The following is a 23,813-nucleotide window of genomic DNA, read 5'->3' as shown; positions in this document are numbered from 1 at the left end:
AAATTCATGTTTGTCTATCCCACAGCTTTTTGGATGGCTGTAGCCTAAAGTTCCAAGAAATAATCTCGGGAAAATGCAATGTTGTTACGTATTTAATATGGTTGATTTAGTCATGAATATTCACTACTTTACTTGACCTACAGAGCAACGCCCAGAGATGTTCTGTATTTCACCTGTACACCATGCCAAAAGTAGCTAAATCCCCTGAAACAGTGATGGATTACAGACAGGCCTTGCAATAGCAAAATTTAGTCAGGTTGTACAAATCTGCCATTCCAATCATCCGATCACTGAGCAGCACCCATTCACACTGACTCACAGTCTCTAAATTGTACATGCAGTTTGCATTGTATATACTTATTACACAAGTTAAGAAAATGCAAGAGAACAATTACAGCAAACAGGTTTCACCTTGGCTGGATTCACCTTTACAGATAATGTTTTCTGTCCCTCTTTTCCATTTAAAACAAGTTTAAAGAGGTTTTGCGCAACCAACCATCTCAAATGCAATACTACAAAATACTGTATACTTTAACTGTTATAACTGAAGATACAACTCAATCTGAATTTAGTAATATTTATAAAAGGGAAGTAAACAGTGCTGGGCGCGCGCGGAGTCTACGCTCTACCAACACGCACACACGGACATCAAACTTTCTAAACATACAGAACATTGCTTTTACATATTAAACACAAGTACGCCTATACATATGTACAATCAGCAAAGGTATCAATTGACTATTAATGTCCACAGCTGGGGGAGCATAGTTGGAGATGGTAATCCTGGTTGAAGTGCTCCCATATCTTCTTTGTTCCCTCTAAACTCTTTACTTTCCTGATGGCCTCGTCGTTAAGAGTCTGATGTTATCATCAACCATGGGGCTTGTCAACCCCCATGGCCATCCTCCCACATCTCCCCGTTCTTTATTAATATCAACCATCTTCTTCACACAAATTATTACTCCATGTATCACATAACCAAAACTTGCTATCATAGTTCCACAGAGTATGAAAATTCATTGTTTCAACTGTACAATATAAGGGTATCTATGTACATGTGAACTTTTTCTTACTTTCACTCGTTACAAAAAAGGACAAGAGCTCATTCATTCTCCTGACATCTCCCTGGAAATGGCATGTTCTGGGAGTATTTCAGTATCACCTCTCCCAAAATACTACATAGCAACTGGGATCTCAGAGGCCAAAAATCACAGGATTTTCTATAGCTGGAATGCTCCCAAATGCTTCACCCCTTCTGGAACAAAACACTTTTTTTCCTTCATTTATTTCAAGCAACAGAAAATAATTTGTCTATAATGAATTTATTCCAAGTGTTCCTATGTGTGTCACATTAACAAAAATGTATTATGGTCTTTAATTGAAACACTTAGTTTGAAAACCTCAATCCATAAATTTAGACAAAACGCCACAGCCTCTCCTTTAGCATCACACTGAAAATATTTTCCTTGATCATCCTGAAACTAAATACAGAACTGAAGTCAAGTGGGAGCTTACCATCTGGTTTCCAGAGAGAAGACTCTCGGAACAGCATGACTCAGAAGCTCTACACATGGACCAGCGTCTTGCACATGCACTGCCAGAAGACAGCATTTTGATGGTGGTACATTACCGTATACTGGTGCCAGCTGAAGTTTTTGGAGAAAGTAAAACCAGCGGCACATTGCAGTAATGCCATCACAAGCCTGTCCTGTTCTAGCTGACATTACTGCTCGTTTCCCTTCCCCCATCTTCCAGCTTTTGGGATCTCAGGCCCTTAGCACCAAACCACATTCACAGGCCACAGCTCATACCAGTGGATTCCTTCCTGCTCAGTCACTGCCCTATCTGTATATCTACAAACAGCAATCGGAAGTTGCTTTTGGTTTCCCCCTCCCATTGACCCTTTTGTTTCATGATAAAATCAAAGTATTTGTTTTTCTCACCAGACTAGTACTGCTGAGACATTAACCTGAGACCTTAAAGACAAAGCCTGTCCCCAAACGGTGCCCCTGGATGATGGCTTTGAGATAGAGGGCTTTATTAGGGAAATGATTTCTCTGCAGCCGGTGGCCTTGAGCCTCCAACTACCCTTTCACAGTGAGATTACAAGGAGGGCTGTTCACATCAGCAGACCTGCTATCAGCTGTGGCCCCATCAACCCTGCAGCTCGCTGGGCTACCTGGTGGCAGCTGCTCAGTGGCTGATCAGCCCAGACTCTCCACATGCTGCCTCTCTCTACCACTGCTCTGTTTTCTACAAAGACTACAGAGGTCATCGTGAGAGGATGAATGTAGCTTTTTCTCAGCTCTCATCACCTGGCACACAGCCACGCATTCAGTAACACAACCAGCTGATATCTGGGGTAACACACCTGAAGCCTTTGAGACTTCACTACATTTCATTCTCAAGAAGTATTTACACAATTTGTCCAACATTTTAGTTATAAACAGGAAAATATTATACCCTGAAAGAAAATAGTCACAGTTTGTATTCTTAATTATGCAATTAACGCGTGACTTATCCCTGAAAAACTTGTTCAAAAGCAATTCCGTCAGTAATCATGAAGCATGACAAAATGAGGAAATGCCAAGCATTTATATTTTTGAATCTTTCCTTACATTTAGTGTAAAACTTTAACCATAATGTTATTGTCTATTCATAAAATATTTACTTTTCAGCAAATATTTTTAATGAAATAACATTGCCAAACGAAACTTTTACATAATAAAATGATAGTAAATCTCTTAACTAGTGTATTGGCACTGCATGAAAATATTATTTGTATTAAGAATTATGTGCCTATCAATATGACTTTTGCTTTCATTTTTCATTAAGATCGTTTCCCTAGACATTTTAATTAATTAGATATATTAAAAGTGGGGCATAAAACTATGCTCCCAGACTGATAAGGTTTTCGGGTGTTTTTTCGCCATTCTGCATGAGTACGTACAAAAGGTATCTGCATTTTTTTTTTCATTAAAAATACTCAGACACTGAGAAGGCTTAACAAAATTAGAATAACCAAAATTCAGAAATTTGTATTCAGCCCGTAGACCACTACTTTTAGAAGATGAACAAAGGTTCCTAGGCAAGCTTCTCTAGGAGGCCCTGCTGGAGCAAGGGGGTTGGACTGGGTGACCCCCACAGCTTCCTTCCAACCCCAACTATTCTGTGCAATCCTGTGAAAAAAAATGATCTTTAAAACCTGATTATTTAGCAGCAAAGCGGTTCCTGCAAAAACTGTAAATGTCCCCCAGCTTGAAGGCAACCAGCCAGGGAGGGAGGGCCCGGGGATCCCAGGAGCCCAGCCTGCGGGAGCCGCGCTGCCTGGGCCCTGTTGCATGAACTCTGCCAGCTTTTCAGCTCCTGTAATTCAGCTTGCTGAAAGCTTGCTGAAATCGGTGACCGGCAAGGGAGGGGGTCTGCATGAATAACAATTCCCAAAGCCCCAAATAACTATTCACGACAGCCTTTCTAACCCTGCAGTGCTTAGTCTGACATGCTGTCTTTAGAACTGCTCAGTGTAAGCCCTAGAGAAGGACCAACGATAACTGAAATGTAATAACCTCTGTGCTATTTTTTAACCTTTTTATGCATTCTAGAATCACATTTGGATTTAAAATCATGTTGAAAAATCATCCTTGAGGCTCTTTTGGTTTCTTCTTTTCCTTTTAGGTATAATAAAAACATGTATATATATGAATTTTTATTTACAAATCAAAGGGAACATAAACTTTTTTTTTTTTGAGACTTACGTAGTTTCCTATCCATGGTAGTTCAAGCTAAATAGAAACACCATTTTTTGTAATAGTCATGATAAAGCAGCAGAAGTTGCAATGCAACAGATGATAACTGTAGCTAATGCTGGTGTTTGAACAGGCCATACCAAAAAGCATCCTTGTGCTGATACCTCAACACTTTATTAGTGTAATGCACTGCCAAGACGCCCAAAATAAAACATGCCAAATTAATTCTACTGCTGATTTATTAACATGGGCACAAGAATGTTGAGTAGCTTCAGACCAACTTATTTTGAGATACTTGCTCTGACCTTCCTGCCTGGTATAACCAGGGCCTGCCCTCCTGTGTACACAGCAGATCCTGGTGGCATCGCTGGGCTGCGCAAGATAACTACTGCCATGCTGGTGCCCTGTGAAAAGGAACAGGCTTGCCAAAGGTCTGGCTGCAGTTAAATTTATCTGAGATTTACCCCATTAGATGGCTGCAAGAATACTTGCTGTCGTGTTGGATTGAAGAGTTGCATTATCTGTCCTTAGACTGTGCTCAGCTGTAGAGCTCAGGTCACTGTACCGCGGCGGGGGGGGCAGCCCAGGAGCAAGCAGTGCCCCCAGCAGCACTGACAGCTGGGACACCAGGAGGCAGGAGACGCAGGGAAATCTCTGACTCCTTGCTGAGGCAGGGGCAGGAGTGGTTCCCCCCCAACACTGACATGTCCCATGGGAGCAGTCAGCTCCTGTCTCTGGGGGCAGTGGCCGGAGGTGCTTGCTTGGGGTGGGCAGAAGAGGTTCCACAGCTGGGGAGGCTCTGAGGTAAACATTGTTTTCTATATTTGCTTTAATTTCACAGGGCGCTGAGTAAACACACAGTAAATGTTCCAGGACTACAGCAGCTGCCTGTTTACCCCCACACTACTGGCTGAGTGCAACAGGGAGCAGCGTTCACCCCACCTACTGGGGAGCTGACACCAGGCTTGTAAGATGCCCGTGGCTTAGCCCACAAATTCCTTTTTTATGAATTTAATATAGCTTTCATAATAAAATAGCTTTCAAGTTTTGCTATCCATGTGCAGAAATCAGATTTGACTTCAGAGTGTAGTAGACTATTTGATAACACTCGTTAAGCCTTTATTGCAACCCTTCAGAAGAATCCAACACTAATTTTTATTTCAGTTCTTCCAAATACAAATTGTTTAATTATTACGTAAATACAAGCAAGGATTCCTTTCAGCATCCCACTTCAGAAATTAGTTACATGTATCTTTTCAAAGGACCAAGTCCTACATGCTCACATCAGCTTATAACCAAAGAAACAGTAAGAAGCAAAATCTTGGGAAAAGCAGCGTACGTGAGACCTGACAAAGTTTATGCACCATGTAGGAGACTCTTTCTCAGGCACTTCACTTTCTCAGCTGTACCTCCATACCTGGCCTGATCTGCAAAGAGCTTACTATTTGCTTCTGGCCTAAAGCTCAAAGACTGCTACACAACTATGCTGCAGCTCCGGAGCATGTGCTTTCTGGAGTTGACAGGAATGCCAGCAGAAAGCACATTCCCCTGCCAGCCTGAAGATATGCCAAGGTTATTAAGATCCAATACAGGAAACTTTGCAGATCACTCCAGGTTTTCAGACATTCACATAAGGACCTTACCTAATCATTCAGGAGGCAAAAGGATCTTTTTCCCTGCAAAGTACATGGTGACACAGCAGGAAAAGTCTAAGCTACTCAAGGTAAACATACAAAAGTGGGAACTTAGTGAACAAATAATGAAAATACTTACCCGTTGCGACAATTTCCTGCACACCCTTTGTCAGGGACTGGTTTTCACTTGGACCAATAACTACACTATGCCAAAGCAAGCAGGTCCCACTGAATGTCTATAAATTAGAGAGACTCTCATAACCAGATCATCTTCCACATACCCATTATTCATACGGAAAGTTAGTATTTGCCGTTACACTAATTTTCTAAAATATTTTTGTTTATTCAGTCAACTCTGTGGTAAGAGCAGCTTCAGGAAGAAAGTACATAAAAAACAGCAAGTAATATTTTGGTTTTATAAAATACTTAGCTTGTTTTAATACCTTGTTTTTATTTCACTGGCTTTTATTAGTGTTTTCCTAGTCAACATGAAAAGCATGCTATTCTTTGAACACTTTTCCAAATAATGCAGCCTGCTTAAGACTTCATAAGGCTGTCATATCTTCTTTCTGTCAGATCCCCTGCTTTGAATTATTTACTGTAGTGTTCATTAAGCTTTTATATCCACTCTACAGACTTTCACATTTGCATAATAATTCATAAGGCACTGAGAAAAATAAAGCTAAAAATGAATATACATGATCTCCATTGGCTACGTACCTCATATCATTCTGCCAGGAAAGCTGATGTCCCAAAACGATGGAAGCAGAGAAATGCATTCAGAATACAAAGAATTCATTCTACTCCAGTGGAACACCAGGGTTAGGAGCTGAATTAAAAATTTTGGGGCCAGATACTTCCTTTAATACAACCTTTTACAGCTGGGTGATTGGGTCTTCATAGTTATTATGTAGGTTGCAACAACACGTATGTATGATCCCGGAAATCGCAGTGTCTTCGTTTTATGAACTGTGTGCAGAGTTTACTTGGTAGGTCAAATGACAGTTCCTATTAGTCTACCAAAGAGATCTTCTCACACAAACAGCTGTTCTGCTCCCCAAGCTTTTTCTCTGTTTTTTCTTTCTTTTTTGGTTGGTCGGTCGGTTGTTTATTTGGGGAGGAGGGAGTGTGGGTCTTTTTAAATGCTGGAATATTTCATGGAGATATTTAGCATTTAAATTACTGAAGCAAGAAAACTAACAGAAAGCTAGTTCAGACATCCAGCTACCTCCATAGCTATAGGCTTTTACCAGATGTGTTGACAACTGATTTCATTTGTAAACCAGCTTTCTTCATATATCTGCTAGAGGAAACTGGTACTATCAGGATACATATTAGATTTAGTCTTGCAGATGTTGTACTGGCATAATTATGTTCTAAGCAGACATGCCAGCCAGACAAGCTCTGAATATATTCCAGTGGGTTTTTAAATGACTTCTAAAAGCTTGTTGTTTCACAAAGTCAGTAGCTTTATCACCAATTTTGCAGAAACGTGTAAAACACCAAAATTAAACATCTGTTATGACTTGTAATTCACTATCAGCATCATAAATATCTATCAGTTTCAAAGTAATTCTGTTAATGGGAAACTGAACAGAAAGCTACTTATCAGCTTTGAACAAAGAAATGTTGCATACCAATACAGGTAAGTTGCTCAAATTTTATTTAAAAACGTCTCTGAAGTGGAGCAGAGTGATACTGCATATTCCTGTCCCCTTTATTGTTTCCATATCCATGTCTGACTCTGGCTTCCTGTGAGAAAATTATTAACATTTTCTTTGTTGAGGATACATCATTTAACTGAAAGTTTGTTCTATTTGAACACTCAAGAACAGTGAAAGGATGTAAAGCATCCAAAAACTGAAACCCAATCCAAATAAATTGCCCCCCCCAACTGTATTGATGCAAATCTGTATTCAGCATGATTTCACATTCTACGTTGTTCCCTTCTTCATCACTACCATCTGTATCCCTAACAAAATTAATCTTACCGTCTTCAAAGAACTCTTTCGTATGATTTTAAAACACAATTTATCAACTACTTGTTTACGTTTCTTAACAGTATCTTAATGCCAACAATTTGTCATCTTACCTTTAACTTAAGCATATGCTAAACTTCACAATGAAAACTCAGAACAGGTAAAATTCAAGCTAAATCACAAGTTACTTTCACTGAGGTTTCCGAATTTGAGAATAATCAAGAAAACACTTAAATTTTAGATATTAACTGTCTGAAGACCTCAGCTTGCTGGACTTAAACATGAATTCATATTAAACTCAAACGCCTGGGATGTACAGCGCTTTTAATTTTTAGGCTTATTCAAACTGAAGTCCAAATCAAAACCCACATAAACTAAACAAACCAAAAAGAAGGAAAAAGTCATTGGAAATGTAAACTAAGACCAGCTGAATTTCACACAGTACTCAGCAGCAAAAGTCTAGTTGTAATATTGACTTTCCATCTAAGTTCAGCATTCATTCACAAGAGACAGCTGTTAGGTGAGTACTCTTCCCTCCCCCCCCCCAACCTTCACACAACCTAGACATGAGATAAATGCTCAGGTTACCAATATCCTTTTTATTTGCTTTTAGCTTTTTAGATGTCTCAATTCATTACACTCTGTTGAAGCCTTTTAAAGAAAGCTTTATGTTTTTTCTACATTAAGTATTTAAGTCAAGATTTGTGGCCTTTTAAAATAAAGTTCTTGCTTAAAAAACAAGTACTAAGGTAGATTTTGATCTAAAAAAGTTTGCTAAACAATATATTCCTCCTGACCCCACAAGGACCAGAGGACTAGCTTAGGTCTTTCAGCTGTGACATAAATGCTGCCTTTGACTCTACCTTGCTGAAAACAAATACCTTTTAAAGTGGTGTGCTAAGAATTTGACCCAAATACAACACCAGTAGCTGTAGTAGTAAGAGTGCATTCTGCCACATATACCTCAGCCATGCATGAGCTCCATCGTCATGCAAGTAAGGCATGCAGATGGACAGGGAGAGCTATTTGGTTACTAGGTATCCGTTAAACATAAGTGATTTCCACTTGCCCTGCACAGGTCTATCAGGAACTTTGACAAACCTTTCCACTGTATTTCTCCTTTCCACACTAGTTTCTTTGTACTCCTCACACCTGAGATAGAAACACTGGGACACAAATTGAACCGAGAAACAAAGGAGAACGAATACTAGATGTTGGAGAGCATCCCAGAAGCAATACCTAAAAGAAACTTCTTAAGAAATATAGACACTTTTCTACAGACCCCCCTGATGCTGACTTTAAGGGTTCAACATGCTCTGTTAGTCTGTGAATAATACTAAACCTGCAGATCCATTGTCAGGTCTTCAGTCACTGGAATGCACAGAGCTTTACTCCATCTTCAGACTGTCAGAGAACAACCTCTAACTCTGCCACCACACAGTTGCCTGGTTTTGACCCTTTTTCTCTGTGAGTGCCTGAGCTGACCTTTGGTTTGCAAAGCAGACGTGTCCATAGCACATCTGGTTCTTGAGGAGGGTTCAGGTGAGCAGGCAGCTCCAAGCCCTGGTTAAGCAACAGACTGGTGTTTCTGCTACTTCAGGAAGCTAAGATAGAGCAACAGAGATGCTGCAGTTGACTACAGACCACAACTCCTGCCTGTTTACTACTGCATATTCGGTGTTTCCCCTAAATTCCACAATCATATTATTATGTAAGATTCTTACGAAAATCCAGAATTTAATTCAATGCCATGAACTTTTGGAGCACTGACCTATGGTGTCTGAAAACACATGAGAAGATGCCAAGGCACTGATAGAGTACGTGCTTCTACGTTTACAAGTCTACATCCATAAAAATCTGGTTTTCTTCCTTTGAAAAAAATCTGGTTATGAGATTGCTAACAAAGGGTTCCCTATAACTTCAAGTGTGTTTTCTTCCTCTGTCTAATCACAAACATTTCCTCATGACCACCGTCAGACACTGGATTTGGTAACTATTTTACAAAAAAAAAGCAAGCTATTCCTTGATACTATGCTAACCATCACTTCAGCACAGTCTGAAGAAGTCAGTGCTCAGACAGTTTCCTAAGGACAGAGACAGACACCCCTCTTCAGTCTCTACAAACAAACCTAACAGAACACTCCAGCATAGCTCATTTTGGAGTGAGGCTGCTTGTACTTGGTGATAGCATCCACACAACCCTGAAAATAAAGAAAAGAACACTTAAAAAAAAAAAAAAGAAGAAGAAGAAGAAGACTGAAAACAAAATGTGTCAGAACATTTGTCCATAGAATAAAAACAATTTTGAAAGGGGGGGAAGATTTGGAGGGCCCTCATAACACAGTGCTAGGGCTAGGCATAGTGCCTAGTCTTCACATAAGCACATTTTGCCAAGACATTTTGAATTAAAATGTTATTAACCAGAGGTGAATAAAGGAAGGTGGTAATTTTTATTTTTTTTTTTAAACAGTTGCTTGAGGTTCTTTCTGGTGTCATTAACAGCACGTAAACAAACTTTAACATAAATTATGCAACAGCTAAAGTACTGAAGCTCATTGAGGCAATTGAAGAAACAATTATTCTAATTACGTACACAAAATTAAAAAAGAACAAAGAACCATGAAACATCCAGGTATTTGTAATAACTTGTCAACCTATTTTGCTACTTAGTCTTTTTTTTTTTTTTTAATTAACTTAAAGAAAACTATCCTCATGTTTCTTACAAGAAAAATATTCAGGTGAACTATGAATGTTTGTCCTTGAAGGACTGGAAGTAAAGACAATATTGAAGTACGCTATCCATTCTTATAGGCAGTGCCCTCCAAAGGAAAATAAAGGGAAGACCTCTTCCACAAATCATAAGGTTTCAGCCATGTGTGCACATTTCAGAGAAGTAGCTAAAAACTGAAGTTACAGATCCCATTTAGTCTATCACTCTAAAGTGAAAGTCATTTTGTTGATCATGGAATTTCTTCATTGAATGAAGAAATGCTGGGTTTTAACCACCATACATGTATCTCCTCATATTACTGTACCTGTACACTAGGAGTGAATTTGGGCAAGAGCACACAGCTCACAGCCACTCTGCCATCTCCCACTACTGCTAACACTACTGGACACAGGCATATGGTCAGATGGAGCGGGCCATATGCCTCCACTGAGGTCACTTGAGGGTAGCACGCTATCCTGTTGCAGGACTTAAAGCACGTAATAGAAAAGGTAAAGGTACGAGTTACGGAATACATCAACTGTTCCAGCAAATAAGCTGGGATTTGAAGCTGTGAGTGTGATCATTTGGTGACATCGGTTTGGGATTCACATGCTCACCCACATGCTGATGCTGTTACATGATTTGGTCTTTGAAGTATAACACTTGAGGAAAAGCTTGCTTTCTGCAAGGTTCCTTTACATGCACAGTTCTCTGTGTCCTCTATTAAGCAATAGAGGAAACATACGCTGTACATCAGGCACATGATCTTTAACCAATGCAGCCCTCCTCTGCATTTTTCCTTCTCCAACAAAATGTCATGTTTGTTCATATTAAGTATGAAGTATGCTGTGCAGCTAAGCATGCCTCATCCAATTAATGAGAGCACTACTTAAAATCTGTAGATTAAAGAAGTAAACCATTAGATACACAGATGTGCTTCTGCATACTCCTTCCGCAACATCTGACTGCCAGAATCATTTTATTTCCACCAATTCACAGTACAAAAGTACAGGAGGCAGCCTGCAGCTATCTGGCTTTGGAGTTTGCTCCTGTCAAATCTTGTAATGTTCAGCAAGGCTTGGTTTACCTAACATTTGCATGGGAGAGCATCAGGTGAAGCCCAGATTCTGCAGAGAGCTACACCAGTAATTTAGTCATGGATGAGTCAGAAATGGCCCACTGGAGGTACAGAAGGGCCATCGATGGGGAAAAGATCTTTCAGATTGTTAGAGAGGTTTAAATTATTTGCAGCGATTCAAGGTGCAGTGGAACATTTTGCAAGAACAGATTTATTTGCTCTGGAGTCCAGCCCTAAAGTAGTTGTATTGCTTTTAGATACTGCATTTCCAGCAGCTTCAAAAAGACATCGTGCATTTTAAGTTGTACAGGAATAGCCTTTTTGTGCTAGCATTATGGAAGGCTTTCCCATATCATCTGTTAATACAAAAGCGTGGTCTGTGGCATATAGGCAATATCTAACATCAACTACTCCATAGATTCCTATATTAGAGATCTTATCGGTGGTATTTTGTCAACTTAGTGCTAGCACAGGGCAAAGTAAGCATTTTAATTTTAATCTATTGTAAAGACATTTCAGAATGAAGACAGAAGTAATAATAGGACCTATTCATATAACCAGCTTTGTGAATGGATATAATTGTACATCCATTTTCACATCCATTTTCATCTCCACCACTTTATTGCAAAGTACAAAATAAAACTGCCTTTATACCATGTGTTTTATTGTAAGTGTTTCTTTAGTATGCACTATGTGTTTGCACACACCATTTAAGAACTATTGACTGAGTAAGGTTAAACCTGTTTGGAACTACTAGTAAAGGTGTAACTTACACATCGCATTATATACGATTACAGATAACATTTAAGACAAATCCAAAAAATCACACAAAGCCTATAATAAAGTGAGACATGTCCTGTGGGATTTGCAGCAGAACAGAGCCAGCACAGGACCCCTGTCCTCTCACGCGCTGCAGATTATTTAAGATCCTAAAAGCTCCACAACACAGAGGCTGTGGCAGCCATTAGGAATATGTCCCCTAGCTATATTCCCTAGTAATTATTAGCACAGCACCAGAACAAAACAACATCCAGAGAAGCAGTGAGCGCAGCTCTAGTACTTCACAGTAAGGTTCTTGTACATCATCACACTAGACTGGAAGGCAGGAACAGGAATTAAGAAAAATTGTATATTTTATTACAGCTGCAATAGAAAATGGAAAGTACTCCCCCCCACCTACCAGTTCTGATATCCTGTTAAGACGTGTCTCAACTGACCTAAAGAAGCCTTTTACTCAGTTTCAGGTCTTGAGTATAATCCCAAATTGTCAAAAATCTCAATTAAAAATTAACAACTAAGCTTCTAATCAAGATATCATGCCAAGAAAGTTAAATGGGTTCACTTAAGTGAGCTAGATTTCCAGCCCTGCACCCCCCAACAAATTTCTATTGGCCTAAACTAAATGCAAAACAAGCCCTAAAAGGACACATTTAGCGACAGAACTTAAAAAAAAAAAAAAAAAAAAAAAAAAAACCAACACATTCTTCATTGTTCACCATATCCTGTTACCAGCTTGAACATAATTTTAGCTACTGAACTGATGCTTTTTTGTTTTGGTAATCAGATGATATTAGCTTCCCCTTTGTTTTTTCTTTTCCTGTGTGTACACCTGCACTTTGAGAGCACAGCACCGGGATTAGTGGTTTATAGTTAGCCTGCTACCCTGCATCTGTACAGAGCACAATGACAAAACATTTTCAAAGACCTGGAGAGGGATGTGTGTGGGAGAAATAAGTTGAGTTCTAACTTTAAGATCTAACTGTGGTCCTCATGGAAAATTACTTTGAAATCAAACTGGATATCCTCCCTCCCAAATGACTGGCCACTTCAAATGCAGAACTCATGACCTTATAGCTACCTGAGAAGAGGGAGTTAATACCCCAGTTCCTGACTCTGTGGCTACATTTTGAAGAGGTGAGGAAGACAAGCTCTCCAAATTCGTAAGTGAATTCTGGAAGAGCTGAAAGTTACCATTAGTATTTTTAATTGAAGTCTTTTCCACCACACTAAATTACCAGCTATTTAACTGCTCCTGAGTATCAGGGATCCAGCACAAACTGCAACAGGCAGGTTGCAATGAAGCTGATATAAGCAGTTCAACTTGATTTGCCCCTTACAGTCCCAGGCTGGACTCTAGCCACAGAAAAAAAAATGATTTATAGACACCAGGAAGAGCAGCTATTGATAGGTGTTCTGCAGGGCTTGAGGAACCTCATGTTTCTTTGGGGAGCCATTCAGTTTTAGCCTGTTTCCCTATACGGGCAGAGACTGGCAACCCTTGTATTTGCTTGTAAAAAAAACATCCTAGGAGAAGAAAAAGCCTGCCAAGGTACTGTCAAGGAGGCGGCTATGAAGAGGATAACAGAACTGAGAAGTTAGTGGGCAGAGAACTCCAGCTACTGAAAGCTCACAAACCCTCAAAACAAAAGAGGCAAGAATTCTGCATCAGAGCTGCCAACAGTTTCAGTTGCTTACTAAGTGCCTATTAGCTACCTAAGCAGTAAAGCATTCACACATGTTTTGATGAATAGGACTAGTGGTAATTAAATCCATGCAGAAAAATATCATAAGCTTCTTTCTTCAATAACAATTTGTGTGATCTAACTGAAAAAAACAGTAGTATCGGCCTGCAGTTGTTGCTGTTATTTAACCTCCAGGCACAAGGGTTACTCAGCCAGAGCAGTGAGTAAAGACTACACACTACTTCAGTGTTCGAGCTCTACAGACTCAGCACACAGAAATCATCCCATACAGTAGCAGGGTACGCCTGCTATCTCCTTGTTCAATTTTAAATGCATTCTGGTCTAAGGACAGAAAAGACTGAAAGAGTCAAGCTACCTAATGACCTCACGTACAAAAATGCCTCCGCCTGTATCATTAAGAAATTATCTGAACAAAAGAAAACCAGGTTTCAGTAGGTGAACACTCTCAAGGTGTGTCAGACTAAATAGCTATCTATGATTAATTCATTAATTGTGGTAACATGCTTCTCTATCACATACAGGCTACCACCTCCAGATTCATCAGAACATCCTTAGTGACTGAAGCAGGTTTATGAGGTATCTGCCTATACACCCAGCGGTACAAGCTGTACTGTCAACACTGCCCAAATATACTTGCTTCAGCATTTGCGTTCTTTCACATAGTTAAGATTGTTTTCAGAATAAACAGCGCTAAAATTCCTTTCCGCAAAAGAAACTTTGAGGACCGACAAACAGTTAGGATAAGTTTATAGACTTATCCTATGTCACTGAGACAGGGCTCATTTTGAGAGCTCTGTACTGTGTGCTGCTTTTCTGGGTGGGTTTCAGACATTCCTTCCTTATCCAGAACTGGTCATTTTTAGTTCTCTGAAGAATGTATCCATAACAGTTTAATTTTGGTTAGTCTGACGCATGCAGCTGAATTTTAGTTAGTCTAAGTACCGATTGCAACACTTAACAAGAGCAGGTCAAGCTCAGGACTCCTAAACTAAAAATCAAAGTATGCTGTCACAGAATTAGTTGGTATTTTTACGAATGAGTTGCATGGGAGCAGGTAAAGCAGCCCATGATAGCAGCAGGAAGCAGGGAGTATGTGTCTAGTGATTAAAATGTTCTTCTGGAATACAGTGTATTTGCTTCATTCTATTTTATTTTTAGTTAGTGCCTGATTAAGAAACCAGGTTTAGGACTGGAGTTCCCCCCAACCCCAGATCTATATTTGGAATACAGCAGATAACATGAACCCATCCAAGTACACATCAAGAAAAAAAAAAGTAATAAGTTAGGAGATGTAGCTGACATTTATCTTCTATTTATTCTTTCTTCTTCCACCATCAGCAGTTAAAAGCTGAACGTTCATTTCACTGTATTTTATAACATCCACTAATTCCAATTCTGTTTAACATAATTTTAAATAGATCTCTATTAATGCCTAATACTAAGACAAACTCCCTTGTAGAACAAGGGCTTGTAACTATGTAAACACAAGCTTCTACTGTTGCAAAAGATGCAAACATTTATCTTAATCCACTTCACTCTACTAGTGATACCTAACTGCTTAGCATCACCCTAACTCCCTGCCCCGTATGCAGCTACAATGAAAATAAGCCTGACGTGACCCTGTTAAGATCAACCCATGGATGTCACTGGAGGGCTGGATTTTTCAGAAACACTGTTTCTCAATGGAAGAAGGATATTCATTTTGGCTAGTGATACCAAATACGGGAATAAGCACCCACTGCTCATTTCCTCTCAAGTGTTCCTAGAATGAGCCAAGAATAAAAACACAAAGTAAACTGCAGGAAGAAACCACTGTTGGTCATGAACTTTTTCTGCAAATTGAGATCGGGTCTCTGTGGACTGGGTGTGCTGGTATTTCAGGATTTCTGGTTCCAGGGCTTTTAATGCCTATTTACCACTATAAAAGCTTTAAAGAGTAGTACTCATGTGAATATCTCTAAGACTTCTGGAAAAGTCAGCTGGGTAACTGACATTACAAACTGGTAACCTAAATATTCTTTCAGTATCATAACTGTTTAGTTAACAGTAGTACTATCTACATGAAATGTTGTGCGCCGCTTAAGTTTAAGAACTTGCAATAGGTTCAAGTACTTTGTTCAAATAATGTTTTCCTGAGACCAATGCCAGTGAGGACTGTGCTGAGCTCTGGGTGCACGTTCCTGTCTGTTTGACAACAGCCTGAAGCTAGAGCCGACAAACCTTTGTCATTGTATGTACTTTTTTTTTTTTTTTTTTTTAAAAAAAAGCCACAACTATTGCAATTGTATCACATTTTAGTTGCATTATCTAACAAGCATCATATATGCTGATTTAATTGCTATTTAAAGCAAATACCAAACTGGGCACATTTTCTCCAGTACATTAGATCTAGTTCTTTTCATACAGATGTAAGTGCTTACACAGTGCTGTAAGACAGGAGTGACAGTTACAGACACATCTACAAGCAGTTTAAGACACCAGACTAACATTTTAATTCCTAGAAGCAGTTATCTGACTTCAAGGGACTCAACATACACCCTGAGTTTCACATATTGGATACTCAAGCACTGTCAGGTCTTTTTTTCACTTGGGTAGGTAGGTAGGACTTGCTCTGAGGAAGACCCATCCCTCTCCTCTCATCTGAAAGCAATCACTTCTTGACCTCTGCGGTTGCAACCCAATGCCAAGATGAAGACAAGTGGCCCAAAAGCAAAAGCAGTGGCCTCTGTTACAACAAAGTCACCTTGCCTCCCCCCACATACAACTCTGCTTTACATGGAAGTCAAGTTTCCGATTGTTAAAGGCTAAATCCTGAATGAGACCTGCGTAGAAATATGAAATGTCACACCAGAACCTCCATTTGACACAAGCAACACTTCAGATCATTTCTCTTCTTCATAGCCATGTCAAGCCTAATTCAGGCCTAAAAAACAACACACCCACACAACCCACAACAAAGATCACAGTCTATGGAAGTTATTGCAAATACAACTTGAAGAGTCAAGACTATTTGCTGATACTCCATTCCCATGAATAGGATCACAAACAGACCGGGACATGGATCCTTACAGTGTCCTGAGGCCATTTCCGCAGGGACTTTGCCTTCAACCACTGCAAGCAGAACTTAACGCTGACCATCAAATATGAACCCCAAGGGGCCCACAGTGTTCTGCTGCTTAGCTGGAAAAAAAACACTGGTTTCTCCTCACGCAAACACTGTGCACTAATGCCACCCCTTACCGCTGCAGCTAGAGCAGGCAGGCTCTAAGCTTCTGTGATTCAGAGCTCTCGGGCACCTCAGGAAGGGGGACGAGATGTCTCGCAGAGCCAACGGCCATTGCAGAGCGAGTGAAGGGCTAACAACATGGAGGCCGTTCAGGACAGACTTTGACCCAATTTATATATTTCTGGTACTTCTGCCACAGCCATCTCAGCAGGTTTAAGGAACTACTACATCGCAGCAGGCTCATGCTTCCCTCTCCCCACCCAGGCCGGTCAGCTACGAGAAGTCACCTTCCTGCAGCCTGTTCGAGTCGTGCAGGTATCACACAGAACAGCCAGGAGCCAAACTGCCCTACCCTAACAAGTTATTTTGACTTTTTCACTGCAAAGACCAGAATGGTTTTGTAGGAATCTTTGGTTTGCTGAATCTAGTAATTATTGACCAATATAGTAATTCCCAGTGTATATTTAAAGTTGAGGGGAAGCACTGAAAAAGGCTTTGGGAATTACCAACAAAACAGCATCAGGTCCTAGAAACACGACTGTGCATAAGGCCTAGTTTTTGAGAGGGTGCAGGGGTGGAAATCTAGCTGAAGTAGTTCTGTACTTAGTGGAACTACTTTTGCTTTCTAACTGGTAAAATCAAATATCTGTTTTCATGAATTAAAGCAATTCAGAAACAAAAGTTTACATAACAGTTGCAGCAGAATGTTATACGGTCTGTAGTATAGGAGCTATATGTAACAAAATCATATACGTCAGTTTCCACACTATCCAAAATTTTAATTCAAATTACGGTAGAAAAAAACAGAAGTTTCTTGACAAGAATAATGCATCTAGTCTATAACTTACTTCCATAAAAACTGTAGTATCAAGAATCAAAGATTACAGAACAAAAAATGATACAATAATCTAATAATGATAGAGTCCTGTGATTAATTAGTTTGTTCCCTAGACAATCTAGTTCTATCACTAGCTCCTGGAAAAAACATCAGATCTCCTGATCCATATTTAGAAGGCAATTTACAAGTGCCAAAAAGATAGAGGTGATTAAACATGAATTTTTGCAATTATTAGATAGTGTAGAACTATTTCATAATTCAGACTGTGTAGACCACTAGTACCTCTGCTCAGAAAGCAAGAATGCGTTGCTTTGTAGCTTTATATCCTTTCTAGAACAAATCTCATAAAATTTGAAACCGCCCATTTAAATATACCTGTACTGGAAAGGTGACTCCTCAAGCACTTATTTGCATATTTGCCCTTTCTTTAGCTATATCTGGAATACAATCGGGGTGCAGTATAGGAAAACAGATTCTTTCACAACAGGCAAACAGACAAATAAAATTCTTCTCATACTGAGAGAAAACACAAGTACTCTGACCATGCACTTGTCTTTGAGTACCATGAAATGGCCATTAAGATTAGGTTTAATAAAAGAGTACTCCTTCAATGCAGCTTAAGAACACTGCTTTCTCTTAGCAAATTAAGTATATCAGCATATCACCAAAACATCTGCAATCAGTATTCCAAAAACTGAGCAATCAAAAGGCATTCAGTGCATGTTGGAGAATTACAACAGCTCAAAAACCAATTAACAGAATTATGTAAATACACATAAATATTTACAAGACATAGGACAACCTTTTATCCTTGGACTCTTTCTACCAACCCACCTCACACAGAGTACTTTCATACCAGAAGAGCTATCAGTGCACAGGGATTGCAACCTGATGGACTCGGTAGCATTATTTGTTATAAGAAATAAAAATAAACTTTCTATTAGTGTGTTTCTCTAGAATTAGGAGTAACAAATAGTAAAGGGTTAACTGCAAAAGCAGATTTGGAAGCACTTCAGCATTGTACAGACTTGTATCCTTCAAGACAGGAAAAAAAAAAAAAAAGAAGAGAGAAATTCTTGACTACTGCTTGGCAATTCAAATGCATTACTGACAAAGAGCCCCAATTTCCATCTTCCGTATTTATGTTATTAGTAATATACAACTCAAAGCACAGGAGAAGATATAAATCAGTACAAAAATAACAGCAAGAAATGGTAAACTGCCTAGAATGTAAAGCCTCACAAATGCAGTGGAATGTCAGATTGAAAACAGGAGACCGTCCTAGGTGCCGGATCAAACATCTGGCAGCATGTTATTTCATAAGACATGAGCATGAAAGATTTAAAATCCTGAGCGTTAAGAACATTTGCCAGAGCGTAGATGCCATAGTTTATAAGTGATATCAGGCTGCACTGTTCAGACTTGAACGTTTCTTCAACACTTAAATTAGACAAGGCTGACAGAGAACTGGTTGCGGACTCATGCTCAGCTGGCTCAGCTGACGAAGGTGATTCAGTGAGTGGTTCTGAGCTGGCAAAGAAAAAAAATCCCCACACTTCCTGCTCAGGAACAAGTGCAGCCAGTCACTACAAAGCTGCTAGCCCTGTCTGAAGAGTGCCAAAAAACTTTATTTAGACTTCAGACTGCTGAACAAAGCATCAAAGTAGCTTTTAGAATCACATGTTTTTGTTTAAAGTATTTATGTTCTTTTTTTTTTTTGCTGAAGTCAGCTAAATAAATATATAGCTATCATCCCACCCCGGGGGGTGTGCTGTCACCTTTCGCGTCGCTCCCCGGCAGACAGAAGCAGCTCTCACCCGAGACATTTCTGGCAGCTGAAGAATCACCCAGCTGACAAGAAAGCCGAGTACCCACCCTTTCACAGTCCTTTCTACACTTCCAGAAGCACGAAGCACGCTGAAGACCTGCTAACTGCTGTACTTAGCTTTAACGTTCATTTAGTTGTTGAATTTGCTTAATTATGTCAGCAGGCAATTCCTAAGACTAGCACAGTCCCTCGTAAGTGCTCCTTCCAGCAAGCAGCACTGCTGCCGAGGCTGGGAAGCCCCCAACACCCACTGTCAGCACGAACCGTGTCAGCACTCCCCTGGCTCTGCTCAGAAGAACAACTGCAGTTTCAAGTAAAAGCTTTTAAACAAGGGGACAGTTGACGAACTCAACCCACTGATGGTTTTAATGGCAATTAAATGCCTCTGTCTTTGGAAATGGATACTCGACCACCCCCCCTGCTAGGCTATTTCCATTAATCCTGAGCTTAGATGTAGCTGCTGTGGTACATGGAGCAGTCACTCCCTGGCTAGGTACATACCTGGATGAGGTGTATTTTGTTACACGGGCTAATAACACGGGTGAGGTTCAGCATGTAGAAATGCGTTACCCTAGGTAAGAAACCTCTTCCCACCTGTAGCAATAGCTTAGAGAAGCAGAGCGGAGGGATTCCCCGCCCTGCCAGGACATGACTGCACACCTGGTCTCCCCAAGGGTATTTGCATTTTCGAAGAGGTCGGGGGCAGGAGAAGGGGAGGAAGTCAGTAGGTGGAGGACAGGAGAGCTGGAAGCTGAGGGTGAGTCAGGAGGTGAGCAACAGCCGCACTTCCTGGGCAGGTCAGCCATCCGCAGCCCAGAGCACACGCAGAAGGGAGCAGGATGGGCTGAGGAGCATGGGGAGGAACGACTGAAGGCACAGAGCTCCTCACAGCCCAGCCCCCAGGAGCATGGGGAGCTTGCACAAGGGTCCCAACGATTAGGTGAGGTCAAGGCCTGAACAACTCATCTGTGAAAGAGACTTGGTTTAGATCTTAAGATAAGGAGAAAATTCTCCTTTACTCTCATGTTTCTCAGATATTTACAAATACCTGTATGCCCATGTAGTGAAAACAATTGAAGCCAAACAACCTACAACAGCCAACAGAGCCTTTTGGTTGCAGAAATGACCGAGCAGCCCACATATCTATAATACTTCTCCACTCCCAAGCAATAAAAGACACTTCCACAGGGGTAATAACAATGCTGGTTATTTGCTTGTGACTAGCATCAGTCTGCCAAGAAGCTGTTCTGACATCAGGGTAGTGGGGAAGTGACTGACGTCCATCAGATAAAAGTCTAAGAGAAACTTTACATGATTTTCCCCACAGGGTTTTTAGCCTTCCATGCTGATGTAAGGCCCTGTTGCATATATTCAAGATAAGACTTTGATTAGATAGTACAAAGCAGCTTCATTCAGAAAGCTAACAATAGCACAAGCCATCGCTTTCTTGTCAAAGCCTGTGCCCATGATTTCTGTTTGCAGAGGGACTGGCCTATTTTTCAAATACTTAGTTTTGTAAAACAAACATACTCACTCTTCACAGTTCTCAGAACTGCTGCTTTGATTTTCTCCCTCTAGTTCTGAGCTGTTAACTCCCAGAACAACCGTTTTAATTAGGAATAAAATCTCCTTTAGCAGAGCTCTTAACACTTCCCAGTAGCAGCACACCATCTAGATCTACAGTCCAGGTTCAAAAAAATAAAAGCAGATTTGTCATTTATAAGCCATGTGTTGTGGCAGCAACCAGAACCAAGGGGTAAGCAAAAAAATCTGACAACTAAATAAGCTGACACAGTAAGCCAGGTCACAGGCTCATCTCACAGCACAACTACAGCAATTTATGTCAGAACCCTTGAAATTAACCACAGTAGCATCATGCCTAGGGTTACCCAAGGTCCTTGGCAAAGCAACTACAAGAACCAGCAACTTTGCAAGCAAGATTACCTTTTACCTTTCTATTCCCTTCCTCATCAGATGCAACAACTGAAACTAATTAGGTTTTACTGCTATAAAGGATTCTTTTGTAGCTCCAAAGATGTTTATTTACATGTTCATTATATATACACTAGTAATACATGCATACTGTATTAAATGCCAAACCTAAACACACAGGCATTTCTGATTCCTTATGCTGACACTGGGAATAGAAAAACTCAAAAAACTTCGTTCTGAGCTGTGGCTTGAATAAGGCAATGCATGATCTTTTAAATCAATGTCATTTTTACGCCATCTTTTAACTCCTAGAAGCTGGGAAGAAATCAAATTGGTATTGCTGAAAGAAAATTAAATATTTAAAGTCATCACAAGAGTAGCTGAGAAAATTCTCAGAAGAGATGTGCAACTACTTAATGTTTCAAGTTACTGCTAAGATTTTACTAAGAACCTTTTGGGAGCTGATGAGTTCAGCCTGACAACCTTTCATCGGCCAACTGTCACAACAGCTCTGAAAAGATTGTTTCAACTTTCCCCTCACTCTTATGCAGCAAGGTTTAAAGACTAGGCAGTACGACAAGGACAAGTTACCTCATACTTCAAGTTAAACAAAGTGGCTGTAAAGAGCTTAGTTACACAGTACTAACGGCGTTCTCACCCCATTTCCTTTACTATAAGGTAGTTATGCACGGACAGGAAAAAAAAAAAAAAAAAGTAATTCTGGAAAGTAAAAGACTTATGAGGAAAATGTTTAGGATGTACGTACATATAGAGTTACATGTTCAGTTTTCAATCAGCTGCAAAAGCCGCATTTGGGCAATGTTCCACCTACATTAATGTTGTCTGAGAAGTGCTCTAACATCCACAGTATATCCATAAACCGCTCCGAAGGTCTAGACTAGAAAGAGGCAGAGAAAAGCATGCACTCAATGTAACACACCAAGTATGAATCACCAGTTTTGCTATTGAACACGCTACTGTGTTACTATATTTTATGTATCTCCCAGACAGGAACACCATATAGCTGGAAGATTTTTCCATGAATGCACCTCTAGTCATAATGCAAAGCACATGCTGTTACTGTCTCTACTATTCCACTTTTGGCAGAGAGCAAGGTTTGAGCTTATGCTACTGTCTGCAGCACCAGACGGAAAAGCACCATTCTAAGCATCGGTGTCTTGCCTGTGAATTTCTTACAGGAAGGTGGCTTAAGACAGTATAAGGTCCCAGTTAACATCACACAAACTCTTTTAGGACCAAATCCTAAAGCCTAGCAAGTCCACACAGTGTAATTGAGCCATTTTCATTTCTGCAGACTTTCACGAGCACTACATGTAACCAAGACCTCCCCAGCATCTTGCTGGATTGAGCTATAAACATCCGACCTCTACTCATATCAAGTTATGTTGAACTTCTGTACAGAGAAAAATCAACCAGTTCTCCTTTCACCTTTGTTGAAGAGGTGGAAACAGGAAGCCACCAAACATGCCCAGAGAACACACATTCTGACTGCAGCACAACAGCAAAATGCTTGTATTGAAAAGCTGATTAAAGGCAACATGTGAACACATGTTTTTTGCTTGACATGAGTGAAATTGAAAACCCTGGCTTGATTTTGATATCTTCTGCTCAAAGATACTCCAGATGCTGCTGAAGCTGCTTTCTCTTGGAGAAAAGCCCTCCCTTTTCATTCTCCTTAGTGACAAAGTGGTAACAGGTAACAAATTGGTACTAAACTTCAGTAAAATTAATGTATAACACATCGTACAAAAGCAAGCCAAGCTGATCACTGATGAGCTGCTGTTGGGATGTTTTACATAACCATGGTAGCAGTTTATGCCTTACCAACAGTATTATGTTATCTCATTAGTGTCCAACATCTTACCCTTGAGAAAGCCAGAGCCAGGTGGCAGTACTCATGGGAATAATCCATCATTGAAAGCCACGGAACTACTTTAAGTTCAAGGTTTAAGATCAGACCTTAAAACACATTATGACAGGACTTTAAAAAAAATATTTCTGTAGCTCAATTCAGATTCTCCATGCAACTCGAGGTAACATATCCTCTGGTAGGCCCTCCAATGCAACAGCATGAATTATCTAATTGCACTGTGACGGTCAAGTGAAAATAATTTCAAATTCATAGCATAAAAGCAAAAGCTGCAGAAAGTTCACCTGATCTTACGTGCCATTTCAAGAAAGTTTCAGCTGAGTTTTGCTGGGAGGTTTCCCAAATATTAAGGATCTAGTCCATGACCGAACTAGAACAACTTTATGCTTAGCACAATACAGATTTTTGAAGTTGCAGCTAAACCATTAGAAGCTCTGGCTTCTTCACTCAGAGGGTGGTGAGGCACTG

General features: G+C 40.1%; 1 protein-coding gene across 4 annotated transcripts in view; it reads right to left on the bottom strand.

The window, feature by feature from the left end:
* Positions 1-23,813, bottom strand: part of MYO1E (myosin IE) — a 90,729-nt gene that overhangs the window by 59,734 nt on the left and 7,182 nt on the right. The window contains exons 1-2 of one of the 4 annotated variants that reach the window (XM_068695295.1): positions 1,944-2,090; positions 1,516-1,594 (exon numbers count right to left, since the gene is read on the bottom strand). The exons of 2 other annotated variants lie outside the window; for them this stretch is intronic. In XM_068695295.1, coding sequence (XP_068551396.1) covers positions 1,516-1,572 — 57 coding nt within the window. In that variant the 5' untranslated portion in view covers positions 1,573-1,594; positions 1,944-2,090. Of the gene's footprint in view, positions 1-1,515; positions 1,627-1,943; positions 2,091-23,813 lie in introns of those variants that run through there. One more of the 4 variants, XM_068695293.1, reaches the window with a different exon arrangement.

This window comes from Anas acuta, chromosome 12 (assembly GCF_963932015.1).
Source record: "Anas acuta chromosome 12, bAnaAcu1.1, whole genome shotgun sequence".
Lineage (NCBI taxonomy): Eukaryota > Metazoa > Chordata > Aves > Anseriformes > Anatidae > Anas > Anas acuta.
The sequence above is the reverse complement of the archived record's forward strand: the minus strand, read 5'-3'. Positions and strand labels throughout refer to the sequence as shown.